General features: G+C 47.6%; 1 protein-coding gene across 6 annotated transcripts in view; it reads left to right on the top strand.

Moving 5' to 3' along the window:
- Window positions 1–9,118: 9,118 nt before the first annotated feature.
- Window positions 9,119–21,148, top strand: part of IQSEC2 (IQ motif and Sec7 domain ArfGEF 2) — a gene marked incomplete at both ends in the record, with an annotated part of 81,388 nt that continues 69,358 nt past the window's right edge. For all 6 annotated transcript variants that reach the window (XM_084258759.1, XM_084258758.1, XM_084258757.1 and 3 more), the window contains one exon: window positions 9,119–9,825. In XM_084258759.1, coding sequence (XP_084114885.1) covers window positions 9,119–9,825 — 707 coding nt within the window. The remainder of the gene's footprint in view (window positions 9,826–21,148) is intronic.

The raw sequence follows: 21,148 nt of genomic DNA, 5'->3' as shown, positions 1-21,148 counted from the left end.
TGGTAGAGAGATGCAGCAGAGGGGATGGGCTGGGGATGGAGGGTTTTGGGGACAGCATCCAAGGGGGAAGTTGCCGGTGAGGGAGAACTCCTTAACTTCTTTCCCTGGAATGGAAAGAGGGTCTCCTGCATGGTTTGGGGGACAGCTTTCCTATCCTCGGGCTCGAGGGGAAGGGGTATTGACAAAAGCCAGCTCAGAATGGAAAGGGGGTCTGCAAGGAGCCAGGTCTCTGTCCAAGAGGCAGGAGCAGCCGCCACAGTGGGAGGCAGCAGCAAGCCAACAGCTGAGTGAGACAAGGCCCGGGTTATTTTTTTTCCAGTTTGTTGGCATGTGGGTGGATTTTTCTCCCTTTTTCTTCTCTCCTGCTCTCTGCCGTTTCCACAGAGATGTGGGAGTTTGCAAATTTGTTTCAGTGGAGGGGAGAGGCAAGAGCTGATTTGGGGGTCCTTGTCAGGGACCAGGGGAACCAAGAAGGATACTGCAATTCTGTTAGCAAGAAAACAAGGACCTATTCCCTGCTGGTATCACTGGGCTGAAGAAGGCTCTCATTCTCCTTTTCTCTTGAGACCACAGGGATTCCTTCTCACCTCTGCTTAGCTCTTGGCTCTCAAATGCATCCCACCTGGTGATTACAAAAACCTCTCCTTGCTCTGCAATGCTAAATGCCTTGTCTTCAGGGTCTTGGACATACTATGGGCACACCTGAGACTCTTCTGTCCAGAGTACTCTCCTCACCAGTGTCTCTAGAGAGCTGGGTATGAGGGGGCTGAGGAGTCTTCAATTTTTTCTAGTTATACATTTAAAGGATTAAAAAAAGTACCTATATAGCACATGCAAAGTGCTAAATCAATGTTTCAGGCTGTTAGAGGGGGAAGCTCTCTGAAAGTATTAAGGGGTGGGTTGTTGAAGGAAGGCTTCCTGGAGGACGTGGACCGACAAACTGACAAAGTAGCTGAGAGCATACCAGACAGGGGCAAAGAGCAAAGGGCTGTGTACACTTAAATGATGATCCTGATTGTGCTATTTATTTGTAATATGATATTGAACAAGGACATTATTTCCTTTTTCTCTGGCTTTCTTTCCTCATCTGGAAAATGGACTGGATCTCTAAAGCTCTACAGAAGTGTGGAGCCTCAAACAATACCAGGCAATCAGGGTGATTGGTCACCCTAGCAAGGACAACATCCACCCCTTGTTTCATTGTCATCACCACCACCACCACCACCACCATCAGCAACATCATCACCACTAGAGGGCAATACTCTCTTATGCCTGGGGGTAGGTCCTCCCCCACCACAAAGGGGCAGAACTCTCCCCTCATTCCAGGAACAACCAATCCTCTTGGTCTCCTTCCTAGAGAGGAAAACGGGAGGAACAGAAAGATACAGGAGCTTCCTTTTGGCCTTGCCGGTCCCACATGGTCTGGTTTTGCCAATTGTACCTGGATCCCAGATAGCACTCAAGTGCCCAGTTCATCCCACTATGGCAGAACTTGCCTGCTTCTCAGGGGACTGGGAAATAAAGAGACACTTAGTGTTGATTTGTCTGCACACAACAGGTACTTTCACAAGGTTATGCTGCTCTCCCCATGCTTTGATTGTCTAGCAGGGTACACATTCTGCAGGGCCAGCCAAGATAGACTCCATGGATACAGGAACTGGATTCCTCCTTCCTAAAAAATTGATATTTATATTCTCTTATACTTCTTATTACATTGAATTGTAATTGAATTTACCTATTTACATACCCCCGTGAGATTGTTGACTCATGTATTCAACAAACACGGGTTGCTTATTGCTTTTACCTACCATGTTCCAGGCTTTTTGCCATATTCATGGTACAGTGCAAAGAAAAACAGACATAGTATCTGCCCTTGTAGAGTTAATAGTCTAGTGAGGGAGGCAGAAGGGAAGAAAACAAAGAACCACATAAATCAATATATAATCCCACACTTTCTAGGTTCAAGGAAGGCAAAGGCCTCACTGAGAGCACATAATCAGAGCAGCCTCATCTGGGAACAAGAGAAGCCGAATAGGTGGTAAGCAGGCAAAGGTAGTAAAAAGTGCTTTCTATATACACCAAAAAAAAAAAAAAAAAATAGCAGGTGTGCAGGGCTCAAGAGGGGAAGCGCCCAGGTCCCGGGAGGTGCTGTTTGCTCCTTGAGGGCACAGGCTGCCTCTTGCCAATCTCAGGTTTGACATGCAGATGCCAAATAAATGTCTGTTGAAATGATTTGGATGAAATTTTGTCATAGAAAGCATCATAGGCTGGGGATCAAGAGGCCACCTAGTTTCTAGTTCCGTGCCCTTCTGGGCAATTCAAATTTTCAACTGCCTAATATGAGGAATCACAGTGTGCCAGGTTTCCAGGCCAGCCCCAGTTGGAGGACTAAAAGGTAAACAAAATTGTGTTGGTCCTTCAGCAACATGTGGTTGGGTAAATTAGCCGATAGATAGATAGGCCCCTTCCACTCTCTGTGCTCTTGGGAAATGCAGGTTTGGGTTCTGTTTATGGACCATCTTCATTTTACAAATGTCTCAGGAGCAATTAGGGTTCACCGTTTTGGGCTAAGATGTTTCAGTGTTCGATGAGTGTTTCTTTCCTGTCTTCTTTCCCTGCATGCCATCCCTCTACCCTCTTCTTTTCTACTTCTAGAACTGTGTTTTGCTGGCAACTGTCTTTAAAATCATTTATCCACACCCTCTGCCCAATGTTTGCTCTCCCACAGCAACAGACCCTCCAAATGAAGCTGTCCAACCACCATTTGGAGACCTCCAATCATGGTGAACTCAACATCTTCACTAAACTTTGCCTGCGAGAGATTTCTTCCCCCTGGGGAATCTGCTGCCCTGTAATTTTCAACATTGCTTCTGACTGTGCCCTTTGGAGCTGAGCAGAGTGATTCCACTACATTGCGCCCCCCGGCCCTGACAGCCTATTGAATATTTGAAGACAGTAATTGTGTCTTCATAAGCCTGCTCTTTTCTGGTTCAAATCCCCTTAACATCTGTAAATAGTTTAGTTTATACAAGATTCATATCAGGCTTAATTTAAAGAGGATATTAGGAGAGTCATCAGTACAGCATGAAAGAAAAACAAGGGATAAACATGTGCAAGAAAATAGACCAGAGACCATGTAAAGGAAACATGAATAGATGTTACCAGGTACCTAAAATGAACTGGATTATAATTGGACTCTGGATTTGGCTCAAGTTTTATGGTAGCAAGGACAAAATTGGAAACACATTGGGTTATGTGGTTTTGTGTTCTGACAGGATTGAGCTTACAAATCTTCCTCAGAGAGAAATTTTTCCTAAATTGAAACTCCAGACTAACCTATTAGGATTTCTTTCTGTGAGAGTGTTCAAGACTGACAGGAACTTTGAATACATCTTGCCCCTTCCCCCTCTAGCGGGAAGGGGGTTGGAAGGATAATTAATTAATTAGCCAAATGCTGTCTCAGTTTTAAGCACTGCTCTCTCTTCAGGGATCCCCACAGAGATAAGAATCTTCCTTTTCTCTTTCTTTTTTCCTTCGATGGTCACTCTCCTACCCATCATGTCCTTTAAAGTCTGCACTTCTGATTCTTTAGAACACCAGCCCTCAAGAAATAGTTCATGTAAAGAATTGTAGCCTAGCAGTCACACAGCAGTTTTGTGTAAATCATTTCTCTCTGGTCCTCGGTGTCTTCGTGTGTAAAATAAATTAATCTCTAAGGTCATTTTCAACTCTGATATTTTGGGCTGTAATCTCTTTGAGGGAAAGGCCAATGCTTTTTTTTTTCCCAAATTTCGATTTTCCCTTCTTGTGCCTGACACCTAACAGGTACAGTTTGAGAAGGTGCCCTTTGGAGCTTACCAGAGTGATTCCGCTTCATTGGCCCCCACCCTGGCAGCCTCATCAACAGAGCTGTACGAATCCAATAGGAAAAAGCAATTTGAACAGAGGTCACCTTAGCATATGAAGGAAACATTTCATGGTTTTCATTTTTATGATGAGTTCTCATTGACTGGACACTGGCAGCAATGAGACGTAGTTTTCCAGCTCCTTCCTGTGCTAGCTCCATGTTCCTTGGCAAGGCTGGCTCTGGGGTAAGGGGGACTGGAGCAATCACACAGGGATTGAGGCTTCTGGGAAATGATTGGGAAGCAGTAGGCAGGACATTTTCTGCTGAACAACAATCAGCCAATATGAAACTCACTTTGTAGCATGTAGTATTTGGTGCATACAATATCCCTTCCCCTCCTACCATGTTACTCCTTGCTTAAAAACCTTACGTGACTTTTCATTGCCAATAAGAGAAGGTTCAGATGCTTCACTTTGGCAACAGAGTCTTTCCAAGCTGAATCAAGCCATCTCCTATCCCTTACCCCCCCACACACACACAGCTCTCCTCAAGGAATCTAGATATGGTCTCTTAAACACACAGTATGTTCCTGACTCAGTTCTTTCCCTCTAATTGCACATGGCTCCCTTCAACAGATATTTCTCAGATCTACCACTTCCACCTATTGAAAGCCTAAGGTCAGCTCAAATACCTTGATATCTATAAATACCTCCCAGCACCCCGGTCCTGGTGCCTCCCTTCTATTGCTTTGCACATTCTGTCTTAGTCCTTTTTATAATTTATGGCTGTAGCTCTCTGACTAAACTGGGAGCTTCCTGAGGGCACAGACTGTGTCTGATCACCCAGAGTTCTCCACCATTCCTTCCCTACTTTATCTTTCTCCAGAGAATCCATCACCATCTACGTTCATTTCCTAGGGCTTCTCTAACTGGGTGGTTTAAAACAAGAAGAAGTCATCCTCTCACAGTTCTGGGGGCTAGATGTTGACTAGGGAAGAGGCCTTCCTTGCTTCTTTCTAGCTTCTGGTGGTTGCTGGTAATCCTTAGTGCTCCTAGGCTTGTAGATTCCAATCTTTCTTCACATGGCATTCTCTCTCTCTCCCTCTCCCTCTTAAGAGCATACCAGACAATGGATTAGGACCTACACTAATAGAATATGACCTTACCTTACCTTGATTACATCTACAAAGACCCTTATTACCAACCCAAATAAGATCACATTCACGGATTCTGGGTAGACATAAATTTGGGGGGAAAATATTCAACCCAGTACACCATCCAACATGTTCTAACCATTCTGTTGATTTTTTGCCTCTCTCTCTTCCCCAACAGAAACTCAGCTCTATTATGTTAGGAATTGTCTATTTTGTTCCCTGTTATATCCTCACTGTCTAGAAGAGTGCTTGACACATAGTAACACTCAATAAATATTCTGTGAATAAATCTTTTGCCCACCTTCACCCTACTCTGCAGGGAATCTGAATGAAAGAATCAGAGATAAATATGGGAATTCAGGTATTGTGCAGACCATAATAAATACATAGTAAATGTTTGATGGATGAGTAGAACTTAGGGAGCACTGGGGTAAGGGGAATTGGAGCAATCACACCAAGAATTGGTGTTAATTTAACACTTATGGAGCACCTATTTTGACCAATGTACTGAGAAAACATGCAAAGAAGTAAGAAGGAAATATCTTAGTATCTTGATTATGCCTTTGTCATGAAGATTATGTGAGTTCGTACATGTGAAGTGCTTAGCTCAGTGACTGGCAAATGGTAAGCACCCTAGATGTGTTAGCTATTATTATTGTAGTTGTCCTGTGCTAGGCTCTGTGTTATAATTCACATACCATAAACATCTCCCTTGTAAAATGTGCAGTGCAACTGTTTTGAGTAAATTAAGAAATTTGTGCAACCATCACCAAAATCTAATTCTAGAACTTTCCCATTCTCCCTCCAAGTAAGCTCATATTAGTTAGCAGTCACTCCCCTTTCTCATACCCCTGCTCCAGCCTCTGGCAACTACTACTCTACTCTTTGTCTCTATGGATTTGTCTGTTCTGGAATTTTACATAAATGCAATCATACAATATGTGGCCTTTTGTCTCCGTTATAATTTAGGGTAACATTTTCTCATTTAGAAAAACATTTTCCAGTTTCATCCATGCTTTAGCATGTATCAGTACCTCATTCCTTTTTATGACTGAATGACATTCCATTGTATGGATACACATTTTGTTTATCCATTCATCAACAGATGAACACCTTTTGGCTATTGTGAATAATACTGCTATGAACATTTATGTACAAGTTTTTGTGTGGACATATGTTTTCATTTCTTTTGGGTATATATCTAGGAGTGGAATTCTGGCCATTATGTATGGTAACTCCCATGTTGTTTCCCAAAGAAACTGCACCTTTCCGCCAGCTATGAACAAGGATTCCAATTTCCCCACATCTTCGTCAATACTTCCTGTGTGTCCACTTTATTTTAGCTATCAGAGCAGATGTGAAGTGGTATCTTATTGTGTCTTAAGAAATGGAAGTTTGTTTTTCAACCACCTATATCTACTTTCTAAGAGCCTGTGGGAGAGCAGCTTAAGACCCCTCAGTGGTCATTCCTACCTATTTGGTGACTTGAGCAGTGGGAGCTACAGACCTGTCTTCAGTGGTGGGCTAAGCACCCCAGTTTTCAGTAGGAACTGTTGGAGTGGCACAGAGGGCATCTTCCTGCCTCAGACCCCTTTGCAACCTTGGGTTGAGAAGCAGTAAACTCAGAAACTAAAGCCGTTTATTCACCTTGAAATTCCTCCTTTGCAGCAGCAGCCTGCTTTTTTTCAATCTTATCCAGATCTCTGCAGAAGCAGAGACCAGGAATAACCTCCTGCAGTGTTCATGGGAGATGGTGCCATCGCATGTTCAGAACTTCCCAGGCCATCATCCACTACATTAGACCCACTGAGTGAGCTCCCTTATTGGTATATGAGCTGGCAACATCCCCACGGTGCAGAGGAAAGTCTGTGTAAGAGTAATGGCAGGAAGATTAACAAGATGCCTGTAAGAGGTGGTGGTCAGCCCTGGCATCAGTAACCACCAGAAGTCTTGGTTCCTGGAAAACTGTCTGGAATCTGTTAGCAAAGTTTTCCGGGAGGAAGCAACTAGCAATAGAAGTGGCCCTGGTGGCAGCAGCAAACCTCAGCACAGCCCTGTAGCCAGTATTCTTGGAGGATATGGCACTGAGAGCTAGGTTTTCAGTGCTCATCAATGAAGCTTCTCCCATACCCTCTTTGGGTTTATGATGTAGATGCTATCATTTTTCCTTTTGTAGATGTACTATTCCATTTGGAAGTCAAGGTTGGTGTCACCTAAATTCCTTCTGCAAGGAATTCAAGGATTTCCTCCTCCTTCATCTGTAGGACAGCAAGGGCTCCAGATTTTGTGAAAGTTTCCTTTCAGTTAATGACTATGTAAACCCAGAACAATGCCTTACAGGGAGCACAGAAAGCACGTTGTGGTTTTTTTTTTTTTTAACATTTTTTTTATTTGCATCTTGTGGTTTTGATCTGCATTTCCCTGATGGCTAATGATGTTGAGCATCTTTCCATGTGCTTACAGATCAGTCATACATCTACTTTGGAGCAATGTCTCTTCTAATCCTTAGCCCATAAAAAAGTTGGGCTGTCTATTTGTTGTTGAACAGTTGAGAATTCTTTACATAGTCTTAGATACAAAACCCTTATCAGCTATATTATTCGCAAATATTTTCTCCCATTCTTTCTGTGCAAAACATTTTTACACGCTCTTGGCCAAGACACCCATCCCCATGCAAAGTAGTTATTATGGATAGGGAAATGGAAGTTCAGAGAGAAAATGGAATTTAAGTCCAGTTTTGTCTGACTGTAAAGCTTGTGATTTCTCCTGTTCCCCAACTTGCTAAGAGACAAAGACATGTTTCTGACTTTAAGGAGCTCAGTCTGGCAGAGGATATAAAAATAAGAACACAAATGAATGCGCTATAAGGTAGAGTTCTACTTGTCCTGTAAGTGCCACAAGAAAATCGTAGAGGAGGTGCAGTGGAAAGCCTGGAAGAGAAAGGGAGAAATCTGGCTAGGGAAGTCAGGGTTGGGTTCAATAAGGGGGCATTTGCAGGTAAAGGGTGGGTACAGTTTCCCTGGATGGAGATGATAGGATGAATGGGGTGGGGAGCATTTCCAAAGGGGACAAGAAAAAGAGGGTTGAATGAATGAACCTAAGTTTTGAACCTAAGGCTGGCTGTGGTGGGGAATCCAGGACTCCTTGGGACAGGAGATCCTGGGACTCCCTTGGTTGGAGGAGCTAGCATAAGGGATCCTGGGGTTTGGCTTGGGTGGAGAGCTTAGTGACTAGTTGGAATGGGGGTTGCCTGTGTTGTGTGTGTGGGGAGGGGAGATTTCCGGGGCTCCTGGAATGGGGGTGGGGGGGAGGAAGCAGTGAACTGGTGACACTGGAGGGGTTGGCTAGGATGAGAGATCCACGATGTGGGCTTGGAGGGAGGTTGCCTTAGAAGAGGTCCAGGGTTTAGATGGGATAGGGAACCTGACACTTGGGATCCGCACACCAAGGAGAGGAATCCTTGGGATGCCGGGACCTGGGAGCCACCTGGCATGGGGGTTCCTAGGATGGATTGGAGGAGGGTCTTGGGCCTGGGCCACCTAAGGGACATTGGAAGGGGCTGGGACGTGAGGTTTGGTTGGACTGCATTAAATGAGCACCCTACGACCGGTGGGATGGAGAGACCTCCGGCGGGCAGTGATGGGGCTAGCCCTAGCCTGGCGCCGGTGCCTCGCAGCCAGTCGGAGTTCGGGTGCGGGTGGCAGCTGCAGGTGGGGCGCGCAGAGGCGGGCCGGGCGAGCGGGTGGGGGCGGGGGCGGGGGCGGGGGCGGGGGGCGGGCCGGCCGCCGGGGCGGTCCCGCGCGGCCGCGCTGCGCAGTGACTCCGCAGCGGGCGGAGCGCCGTGGGCCGCGTCCTCCCGGCCGTGGCTGTGGCGGCGGCGGCGGCGGCGGCGGCGGCGGCGGCGGCGGCGGCGGCGGCGGCAGCCTCAGCTCCTGCTTTCCCAGCCGCCAGCCCCAGTGTTGTCTCTCGGGCCCCCCCGGGCCCCCGGGCCCTCGAGCCCGGTGCGCGCCCTCGCGTCCCGCCGGCCCCCTCCCCCGGCTGGGCCCGGGGGAGGGTGGCGCCGTGAGCGAGCTGGGACCGGGCTCTCCTGCCCTTTCCCCTGCCCCTGGGCGGCTAGAATGGAGGCGGGGTCCGGGCCCCCGGGCGGTCCGGGATCCGAGAGCCCCAACCGGGCGGTGGAATACCTGCTGGAGCTGAACAACATCATCGAGAGCCAGCAGCAGCTGCTGGAGACCCAGCGGCGGCGCATCGAAGAGCTCGAGGGCCAGCTGGATCAGCTCACCCAGGAGAACCGCGACTTGAGGGAGGAGAGCCAGCTGCACCGCGGGGAGCTGCACAGGGACCCCCACGGTGCGCGGGACAGCCCGGGTCGCGAGAGCCAGTACCAGAATCTGCGCGAGACCCAGTTCCACCACCGCGAGCTGCGGGAGAGTCAGTTCCACCAGGCGGCCCGGGACGTGGGCTACCCGAACCGGGACGGCTCCTATCAAAACCGGGAGGCTGTGTATCGGGACAAGGAGCGGGACGCCTCCTACCCGCTCCAGGACACTACCGGTTACCCGGCGCGCGAACGCGACGTGGCCCAGTGCCACCTGCACCACGAGAACCCAGTCCTGGGTCGCGAGCGTGGCGGGCGGGATGCCGGGCCCGCGCACCCGGGCCGCGAGAAGGATGCCGGCTATTCGGCCGCAGTGGGTGTGGGGACCCGGACCCCGCGGGAGCGGGGCCAGCTGAGCCGTGGCGCATCCAGGAGCTCCAGTCCCGGAGCGGGTGGCGGCCACAGCACCAGTACCAGCACCAGCCCGGCCACAACGCTCCAGAGAAAGTAAGGAACGTGTGTTTTGTGCCCCTGGCTCTTGCCCTCTAGTTCCCTCTCCAACTTGTGCAGCTGCTAAAGTAAGAAGCCTGTGCCAGATTGCCGGCCCCCTCTTCTGTCCCAACCTGTCTGGAGAAGCCAGGTTCCCCTCATGCAGCCGACACCCCTTCTCTAGTCAACCTAGACAGGGTTGGCTGGATCACTGCAGGTGTCTCTTCTGCAAGCCGTGGTTACCGAGGGCCTAGAGTAGTCATCACTCCCTTTACTTCTTCATCCCCAGCAGTCCCCTGGCTGGCTTACTTGTTGTGTATTTACTTATTTTGAATGTGCTGGTTGAGATTTTTATTGTCTGCTATGGTGTTAACTCACAGACCCAAGGGAAAGAAATCCCCCATTCCAATTACCCTTCCTTTTTTTTTTTTTTTTTTGGCCTGCTGGGACCTCCTCAGCAGGTCCACAGACCAGGCCTGGTCTTGTCTTCTCTGACAACCTCAGCTCCATTCTTTTCCAGAGAGGCAGGTGGGGTCCAGAATGGCTGCTGGAGGCTGAGATATCCCTCAGGGGGGAGCTGCAGCACATCCTGACTGGGGGAGCAAAGATGGAGGCCAGGCCCTTGCTAGTTCCTCCAAGACACCCACCCCACCCACCCACCCCCACCCTTTAAGAAAGGAGCCACCCAATTATGACTATGGGTGCTCTTCAGGGAAGTGAAGTCTACAGAGCTTTCCTCTTGTTGGATCAATGCCAATTTTTGTGTTGGGGCCTCTATGTCTGCCTATTTGGGACACCTGGGCAATAATATCTGGGATATGGGCTGCATTCACTTCTTCCATGAAGACACCAGCGTGAGCTGGTTGGGATAAATGTCAGACTGAGAGAGTCAAGGACATGCAGGTTCACAGGGCTTTCCTAAAGGTTCCCTTATTTCTGTTGTATGGGAAAGACCACTAAACTGGGGGTTAGGAGACCTGGGATCCCCTTCTAGCTCTGCTGCAGAATGGCTTTGTGACCTTGACTGAGTCCGTTCCTTTCTCAGGCCATCAGTTCCTCTTTCTGAAAGATCAGGTCTACCTTGGCTGCTCTTTGAGGGCCCCTCCAGCATAGATTTGACAATTCTGTCACTAATCCAGCCACACTACAGACCAAGTCTGAAGTCCCCTAGCGAATGGACAGCCTTCCCCCTCCTCTTACAGCTCAGCTGGTCCTACCATGTGCCACAACCAGTGGAGTGTCTCTTGGAGGCTGGGCTGGGGGTGGGGAAGCCTTCTGCCTCAGGAAATCTGCCGGGAGACAGCTCTCTGCAACTCCCCCGTGGTGAGGCAGCAGGCTGGGGTGCTGGGTTGAGATGGCTGGGCCCCAGGAGCAGCAGCTGCGGCTCAGGGACTCAGCTGGGCTCCACTACAGTGCACCCTCAGCTGAGTTTTGGTGTGCATGCCATAGAGTAGTCTGGGGGCAAGGGACCTGGGCTGTCTTGCCCAGGTGGTGTTCTGGGAAATTGGTTCCTGGAGAACTGGCCATATGTAGCTGGGGCACCACACAGAAGGAACGGTACAAATCGACTGAGCCAGACCTTTTCAGTCGAGGGCCACAGTTGGTGGGAGCAGAGGAAGATTGGATGGGCATTGTGGTCCTTGAGTCTGGCTGTGGAAGACCTTTCTGCAGTGGTCAGGCCTGGAAGAGAGGAAGCAGTCTTATTATGTGTGGCTCCAGGAAGCAGAACTAGGAGCATTGGGAAAATCTGAGATAAATCACGGAGAACTTTCTAACCTGGCTGGCTGGCAATGCAGTGGACTGCCTCAGGAGGTGGGGATGGGTTTTGACTGGATGTGTTGAAGAGAGCTGGAGACATCATAATTCCTGAATCAGCTCAGTGAAATAACTTAGGTCTTCCCCAGGTCCAGGATTCTGTCACCTTCAGATTCTTCATCCTGCAGACATGGGTCTGAATCTCTTGGCTGGCTGGAAGCCCATCTGCTCTTGAGCTCTGTGCTTCTGCCATTGTGCCGGCCTGCCTCTTGGGCCTTCCCTCTTTTTGTGTATCTTCCAGGCTGTTTGTCGGATTTCCTGGCTTCACATTTCCTACTGGATTAATAAGGGGGTTTAGATAGTACTTTGCATACTTTGCATTTCCCCTAACCATATATTAAATATTTGCACAGCCATCATTACCTCTTTTGGTCCTCTCAACAGGCCCATGCAATAAGCATTAGCAACTATTTTAGAGGTGGGGAAACTGAGGTCCCAAGACAAAGGGAGCTTGCTCAAGGTTATGTTGCTGGTTACTATTGGAGCTGGGACTAGAACCCGAGTCCAGTGGTCTCCGAGGCTGTTATTTTTCTGCTAGTGCTTTCCAACCCATAGGAGTGTCTTGACTGCAGTCCTGAACTGGGAGCCTTCGGTATCTAGAGGATTAGAGCAGAAGGAGGTGACTGGGATGAGTGGGGGAATCAACAGAGGATAGAAGAAGGCTGTGTCTGCCTCCCTCCTTCCCATTCCGTCTCTTGGCCAGGTGTCAGGAGGGCCTGTTGATGCAGTAGCCATTGCTGCCATCACGGCTGCTGCAAGCGACTCCCCCTGCCAGGCCTGTTCTGGGTTTGGAAGGAGTGGGTGAGAAGGCTGCTGCTGGAAGCCAAGGCGGGCAGGGTGGGAGTTTAGCAGGAGAGGCTGCAGCATTGGGGGAGGATAGGTAGAGCTGGTACAGGCTGGGTGCTCCTGGTCCCCAGGCTCCCTCTGGTGGAGGAGGAGAGGAGAGAGGGGCTTGGGTACAGCTGCCCCTTGTGGAGGACCCCCTCATCCCAGGGACTTTTGGTCCTCCCAAGGGCCACAGTCCACAATTTACAGCCAAAGAAATTGAGGGCTCAGTGAACTGACACACCAGAGGTCATACTACCAACAGGACCACCTCCTGATCCTGTGAACTTTCCCTCTATTGCAGTTGATGGCAGCTGTCACCCATGTTGTGCCCACAGGATTCCCACATCCTCCTCTACCGGCTCTTCTGGGCAGGTTCCTAGATGCCAGTATATCTTCTGCTGTGCTCTGGGTGTGGCCTTTCTAGAGCAGCATGGAATGAGATGACACCCAACATTCTTCCTGCCAGCCCTCTCTATGTGGGGAGGCTTTGCTTATTTGTTTTTCTGTTGTTGTTAGTAGCTGCTGGTCTTTTTCACTGGAATTGTTGCCACTCCCCCACAGCCAAGATGATTAAAGAAAAGATTCCTGTCATTGTTGAACTAGGCTTAGCCCCCCTCCCCTTTTTGGTTCTGGCATCTGGAAGGATTTACAGGTACACTGGGGGCCATTGCTGAGTCGCTGCACTCTAGAGAGCACTGCAATTTCCATGCTTTCTGCGTGGGCCCAGCTCTGGATCTGTTATAGGTGGTGGTGGGCTGAAGCTAGTTTGATGGTAACTCTCCATTCCTGCTCCCACCCTCTGTCCACCCCACAAGCTGGCCCACATTGGGGGACAGCAAGTGGCGGGGCTGACCTGGTATTCTTGACAGCCAGGGTACTGCATGGTCTCCTGCATAGCTGCTTGGCTATCTCCCAAGTGGAGTGTCAGCGTGCTCCGTGCAGGGCTGTGGGCACCAGGAGGGAGGGAGGGAGGGATCAAGTGAGCCCAGGGAGGGGCTCTGGGAAAATCTGTCTCCTTTGGGGTCTTGGGTACTTCCCTGGGGTGGGGGGGAGTTCTTCTTCCCAGAGGGAAAACTATTAATTGTGCCCCCACTGTGTTGTGAGCATTATACTTGTGTGGGAGGAAATGATACTGTCGAGTTGAATGAGAATTTGAGGACTCTTGCTTCTCTGTCTAGATCTGGGGCAGGAATGGGGTTGTTGTCAGCCACAAACATTTTTTTGGCTGTGTGTACAGAGCAGGAGGGCCCACCAGGCTGAGCAAACACCATGCTCTCTGGGTTGGTAGAACTACCCTTCCCACGCCAGAGACACAAGGTTCTGGACTTGGCTGCCATGGGGATGGTGCTCAGGACAAAATGAATAGCAAAGGTGGCACGAAGTCGAGGTTTGGGGATGAAGAGGGGACCAGAGCAGGCCAGGCCACTGGTCGAGGACCCAAGTGGGGGCCTTTGAAGGAGAGTGAGTGTCTCCTAGTGTCAAACGGAGAAGAGTGAGAGGAATAAGCTGGACCCAGACTGGGCACCTGCTACCCTTTCCTGATCTGTCCCAACCCTGTCCCCTGTGACCTTTGAATGTGCTGGGAACAGAGTACAGGCCTGGGGCATAGAGAAGAAGCCACATGTGTACTGAGTGAATCTCAGCCTTCTGTGTGCCAGGCACCACCGTAGGTGACTTTATGTGATAATACCTAACAATTTTTATTGTATTTGCTGTTGCCAAGCACTATTTGTCCTAAGCGCTTGCTATGTATTCATTCAGTCTTCACATGAATCATTTGATGTAGATATTATTATTAAATCCATTTTACAGATGAAGAAACTGAGGCCTAAGAAAGGTTGGATAAATTACCCAAGGTCACTCAAAGAATAAGCAGCAGAAGTGAGAAGGAGCCCAGGCAGTTAGAGCTCTAGCATCCTCAATGTTCTTACCCACCAGGCAGTAGTCATTGTCAGAGTCCCTGCCAGGGGGAAGTTATTATTATCCTCAATTGTCAGATGAAATGAAAATCAGAGAGGTGCAGTGAGCTGCCTAGGTTGCATACCTGCATGGGGGCCAGAACTGGCTGACTCCCCAGCCCTTGGGACATCCTTGCCTCCCAGGAAGGGGTGGAGGGTAAAGATGTTGAATACAATCTAGGCATGACTCTGGGCTTCCCCAGTGGAGATCCTGGGACAGTATACTGCTGGAGTCAGCTCATTTTCTGGGTTTTTGCTGCTCTAGCTCTTGCCCTGTCAAGCCTCTGATGGGGTGCAACCAGGTTCAACTTTCTGTAAGATGCCAATGGTTTTACCCACTCTTTGGCCTGTAGGAGAATGTTAAGACTCCTCTGCCTGCCATATCTAGCCTTTTAGCATCTGCTCCCAGCTCACCTCCCTCCTCTCACCTTTTGACAGTCTCCTACACACAGACCATGCTCTAGCCAGAATGGCCCATGTGCCCTGTTGTTAGCTCCACAAGCCTTCTGCTAAGCTCTGGGTCTTTGTGCATGTTGTTCCCTTCTTTTAGGCTGCTCTATCTGGTTCCCAGGTTGAACTGAACTTTTCCTTCTCACATGCTGGTTGGCTGGTCTGTCCATCACCCTTGAAATGAGCAGTTTGGCCCTTTTTATATATCTTGATGATTATTTGTTTACATCGTGTATCCCCTCTATTAAATTGAGAGACTTTTGAGACTGAGATTTAACTACCATATGTTGAATGCTTGTTGTGGCAGGCCCTTTGCTGGGAGTTGCAGACATAAGTGAAGGAGCTAGGACCTTTAAAACATGTAGCACAGTGGGCCTCCCCTGGTGGTGCAGCAGTTGAGTGCTGGGCTGTGAAGCTGCCCACAGCCTCTGCAGCACTGGTTCAATCCCTGGCCACCAGCGAGGGTCCCACATGGTGCGACAGACCTCTCCTGCCGCCCGCTGCTCCCCTCAGCAGTGCATTTCGTCAGTCTGCCTGTTCTGTTCCCTGCTCTGGCTGTGGTGAATTCTCTCACCCTCCCGTGCTTCTGACTGTACCCAGTGCTTGTATAAATAAATAAATAAATAAATCTTTAAAAAAAAAAAAAAAACATGTAGCACAGCACATAGTAGGTGCCCAATAAATGTTTAGTAGGCAAATGAATGTCAGATTAAGTCCTGGTACACTAATGTCTGGGGGTGCCTAAATTTTTCTTCATTTCAGGATTCCTATAGAGAGAGGTGACTCAACTTCAGAATCCTCCTGATCTTTTTGTGGCTTTCTCCTTAGGCTCCCTGAAGCTGTTTAGCCCAGCTCTCTGTGTTTCTCACACATCAGTCTCCCAGTTCATAAAATGTCAAGGTAGCTGAGTTGGATGAGACTGTGGAGGCTTTTTGGCCAATGTGTCCATGTCTTCTCCTGGCCATGAACCTTCATGCAAGGTCTTCTGTTTTGAAAGGGAAAAAAGAAGCCTGATTAGGACCTGTGTGCAGTCTGCCCTGTCCAGTGAGGAGTTGCTATTTATTCATCAGACTCTAGGCTAGGCAAGGTATCTTGGAGTCAGAATTACTTGAGCCCCTCTGGTTCATACCCTGTTGTGTTCCCTGGCAGAATAATAAACACTGGTGGGGGGAGGGTGATGCATGAATATCTTATTTCCTCTTTTTAGGCAACTCATTGAAGGCAAGTTAATTTGCTAGTTACTCTCACTTCCTCGTGGTATCCAGTCCTTCTCCAAGCATTCATGTTGAAAACATTTGCCAGGGGAAGCCCGTCCTCAACCACCTAGAAGATAAACTCTGGGACTTTAGCATTTTCAGAAAGTGTGGTGCCAGGGAAGGAGGGTTTTGTGTGACTTCAGGCAAGTCACTTAACTTTCAGACTTGATATTCTCAAGTGGTAAATGGGGACGAAACTATATTTTCTGATATGTAAAATTCGTATTGCACCCCCCCCTCACCCTCACCCATGCACGTATCAGAAAATCTCCTGTCTGCCTAGCATACCCATCAAAGTCCTGATCAGGAGGGAAAAAGCAGAGGGACTGGATGGAAAATAATATGTGAGGCTGCCCTGCCCCCTAGAGGTGGAGTGTAGCAAACAAAACAGCCTGGCCTAGATCAATGCATCACATCCTTTTAAAAACAAAGATGACAAACCAGGGCTATATAGCAGGTCAGGGTGATTCCTCTGTATTTTTAAAAGAAAAATTATTATACTTACCACCTGACATGTACATTTTGCTAATATCAAATGTGTTTCTTTGTCGTTGTATGATCTCCGTTCCTTTTTAAAATGGATAAAATGGATAATATGACTATATATCTGGACATCGTGGCTTCCTACTGGATTCCAGTATGCAATGTACTGCATTAACCAGAAGAAAACCAGTATTTTCCTCTATCTAATCACTATAGAATTATTGTCATTTTGTCTGTGTTAAAAAGTAGCTCCTTTTTCATCTCTAAAATTTCCTTATGAAACTGGGAGACATCTCACACAACTGTACATCTGATATGCCAGCCAATTCATGAATAACCCAGGTATTGTGATTGCTGTGAGAATTAAATGACATATATAAAGTGCTTGGTACCCAGCATGTGCTTACTCAGCAATAGGCATTATTATTAATAATAACTTTGCAAAAAACTCTATGCTGTGGAAGGGCAGGAGGGAGAAAGCCATGTGACAGCTCACTGCATTTTGAGAAGAGGTCAGTGCAGTGAATATTGTGTGCCTACTATGTATCACACTTTATGCACTTGCAGGCAGGAAGCTCTGTAGTTCGTACTATATGGTTCCTGGCTTTGGGGTGCTCATAGTTGGGTGGAGAAGATGGGCATTGAAACAGATGACTGCAATGTAGTGCCCTGGGTACTCTGCCAGAGGGAGCACAGAGGTCATGGGTACCCAAAGGAAAGACTTCTAGCTAGGCTGTTGGGCTTCCTGGAATAGGTGATGGCTGAGCTGAGGCTTGGAGGAAGAGGAAGAGTTAGCTAGGTAAAGAATGATGCATAGGTTGGTGGGAAATGGAGGCAAAAGCGAGGTTAAGTCTGAGGAGACAGCTTGGGCAAAGGTACAGAGGAATGGAACCAGCAGCGTATGTGGGGAGGTGAGGAGCACTTTTAACAGGTCAATAGAAAGTAGAGCACAAAGGGGGAGGCAGGGAGAGTCGGGAGAGGAGGCTGAAGAGTCAGCCACCCAGATCATAAGGACACTTGAATAGCAGGATTAGCTTTACTCTTGGAATTTGGGAGCCGACATTGGGTTTCAAGCTGGGAAAGAAGTGTGCATTGTAGAGTACAGGGTGACCTGTTAAGAGTCATGTTTTGGAGAGATCCTGCTAGAGGGCAGTTTGGAAGATAGGTTGGAGGGCATCAAGTGAGGAGGCTTGTGTGACAAGCCCGATGAGAGATGTGAAGGCCTGAGCCCAGGCACTGCATGGAGACAATCTGTTGGGGGAGAAAGACAGAGAAAACATGTTGGCAAGTACTGGGACAGAGGGGGCATGGCCTATGGCATGAGCTCAGGGCAGCGGCAGCCCCTCATGACCAGTAGGGTTTTAATAATGCCAGCCTAAAAGTCAAGAAAGTTCAAGTTGGAAAGCCTTTAAAAGTCATTCAATTCAAGGTGTTCCTTTCATAGATAAGACTGAGGCACAGAAAAAGGCGTCATCTATGACCACTCACGATCTGAGTGAAGGAGCTGTGGTGAGAAGTCACTCTTGATTATGTCTGCGTTCAAGTCAGTGTTTCTTAAATGGGCCAGTTTATTCTTTGAAATCCTGTGATGGTGGCAGAGATCTTTACCTTTGTGTCCTATAGATGGGAAAACAGGCTCAAGGAGGCCAGGTGGCTCCTTGGGAGGAAGTGATGAAGAGATGCCATCTCCTAAAGCATTTCTTGTTTCAGTGCCAGACAGGCCCTCTGCTCCGGTTCTGCCCTTTGGAAATCAGATTCATAACTGGGGAGTAGACCCAGGCTTCCCTTTCTCCAGTCAGCCCCAGTCTTCTTTCTGCTGGGTTCTTCCTTCAAGGTCCTCATTTAACATAACTGAGGCAGCTCAGAGGCAGCTTCGGGTGTGACTGACTGCCTGACCTATCATCCTCCTTGTCTTGCTCTTAGGGCCTGTCATCACTGTGTCCATGGCCTTGGACAGGGCATCTCTAGCTGGGTGCTTTGTTTTGAGGCCCCATGGCATGATTCACAAAGAATGAGCTATGGAGACACCCACCTAAGACTGAATGTAAGCTCCGCCCCAACCCAGTGGATGACCTCAGCTAGGCATTTTACCTTCTCTGAGTTTTAGTTTCCTCATCTGTAGATGGGAATGCCCATGTCTCAGGATTGACCAAGATCATTTGAATGGCATTCCCCGACACTTGTAGGTGCTCAATAAAGTCTTTTCTGGGGGAAGAAAAACAGTGAAATAATCCATGATTGTGCCAAAGCATATGCTCTTATGCCTTATTTTGTAATCATGATAATGCCAGGGATTCTTTAGTTTTTAAGATTGGAATAGTGCATCATTAAAATAGTTTAAAAAATCAGGAAAACAGAACAGAAATGGCCACTTCCTTCTTCATGAAATCTTCCTTGGATAATAACTTGAATGATTCTGTACTAGGCAAAGATTTGCTCCCTCTGAAAAGTGGTATATTTCCTCCTTCCTAATAGGAGGCTGTCATGGCTCGTTGTATCTTCTTTTCTGCCTCAGCTACCAGTTAATTTGAAGTACAGCTCTAGCATCTCCGTTGATCTTATTTTTTAGTTCAATTTGTATCCTCTCCTTCTGTGTTCTTGGAGTAAACTACCTCAAATCCTTTGTGACTCAGGCAGGTATAAATAACTAATGGGTGTAAATAGTTGAATGAATGGAAAGCTGGAGAGACTGGACTGGCAATGGTGGGGGTTGACAAGGACCAAGGGGTGGTGCAGGCTGGGGCAGCTGAGAGAGAACGCATCTGCGCAGATGACTGTGGTAGGAGGAGCCCAGGCGTGTGTTAGTTCTGTTCCCTCCCTAAAAAGGTTGGATTGGAAAACAAGACCTTATATCTCTTCGAATCATCCATCTCCCCATTTTGAGGTGCAAAGAAAGAGAAGGGACTTGTTTTTAAAAATTCAACCAAAGCAGCACATACACATAATTTTACTAAGGCAAATAGTACGCAAGGAAGTATAGTAAAAAGCCGTTTCCAACGCAGTGGATTATGGTGATGGACGTTGAGTGCTTTGGTGGCGGGTATGTGCAGTAACAACCACCAAAGGGGGAGATCCTACACTTCTGAAATACAGCATTGTAAACCAGTGTTATCTCAATAAAAAGAAATTCAAACAGACCAAGAATAAAGGAAGAAAAGCTGTCTGACAGGCACCCATTTCCCAGCCCCCAGAGGTGGCATTTTTTTGTTTTGTTTTGTTTTTTCCACTTAGGTTTTATGGTGGCAGCTACATATCTCTAAATAGTGTGCTTCAATGGTTGTTTCTTCATTTATCAACTGTAGGCATTATCAATTGACAAATGAGCATTTAGCTCATGGACAACACCTGGCTCTCTCCCCCTTTTAATTCCTCTATTTGTTACCTTTGTAAAATACTATTTTATTTCCTTTTTTTTTTTTTAAATTGAAGTACCTTTGTTTTACATCCTTGTTTGTGTTTGGATACTATAGGATCTCTCCCCTCGGGGTGTGGTGACTGTAGCTCTCCCACCATGAAATCACCCATAGTCCTCCATCCCCCAAGACCTCCTCCCTCAGCCCTTGCCCCTCCCCCTCTGGATGCTTCAGATCTATGATCAGCTTTCAAGGGTTGGTTTTAAAGTTTTTCTTTGTCTGCCCCTTGTTTGGCTTCTCTGTATTCTATTTGAAACTGTGATTTCTGATTCCATCAGTTTCCCATAGGACCTCTTGACCACTCCATTTGTTAAGACATGGTTATTAGTGCCCCATCCTCCCTCCATCTCTCTTCCACGCTTCCACCTCCCACTTTCTGGGTTCTGTACTTTAGCATCCAGTGATGTTGATTACATTTGCGTTCTGTTCTGTAACAATAAATAGAGTCTCTAGTGCTTTCACAAAATTAATCTTAGAAGCCACGCATGGATATACCATGTTTATGTAGTATGACTATGTCATTGTTATTCATTGCAGGCAAAGTAGTGTACTAGAATTGCACTTTGCTTCCCACAGGTCCACTGTCATAACCTCTGTATTCCCAGGGAAATGTTCCAAGCATCAAGATCAGATGAGTTTTCCTTAAGCTCTACAAATTGCTCAAAATCCTGCCACTTTTTTTTTTTGCTTCATATTTGGACCAGGACTTATTTATTATTTTGATTGCTTGCTTACTTGCTATCATGTGGAGTTCCTTGAAACCACAGGATAATCATAGCTCATCTTCTGGTGACATTTTACTTGGAGATTTTTAGGAGAGGATTTTTTTTAAGTTCACGTTGAAATATAATATGCATGGAGAAGAATGCTCATATTGTAATTGAATAACTTGGTCAATTTTTACAAGCCTTTTACAAGGTTACACCTAAATGACCAGTACTCAGATCAAGATCTGTTTTTCACTCACCCTCCTTGGTACTCAGTGAAACCCTTTGAATTTGATGCATTTTGTCTTTTGCTACATAATTTCTTGAATAAATTCCTCCCCTCCATTTTCTCTTTTTGGAATGTCTCCTAGTTGGATGTTGAGCTTTCTGGATTGATCCTCTAGTCCACTAACCTTTTCTCTCATATTTTC

The sequence above is a fragment of the Talpa europaea genome (genome assembly GCF_964194135.1).
Source record: "Talpa europaea genome assembly, chromosome: X".
Taxonomy (NCBI): domain Eukaryota; kingdom Metazoa; phylum Chordata; class Mammalia; order Eulipotyphla; family Talpidae; genus Talpa; species Talpa europaea.
The sequence above is the reverse complement of the archived record's forward strand: the minus strand, read 5'-3'. Positions and strand labels throughout refer to the sequence as shown.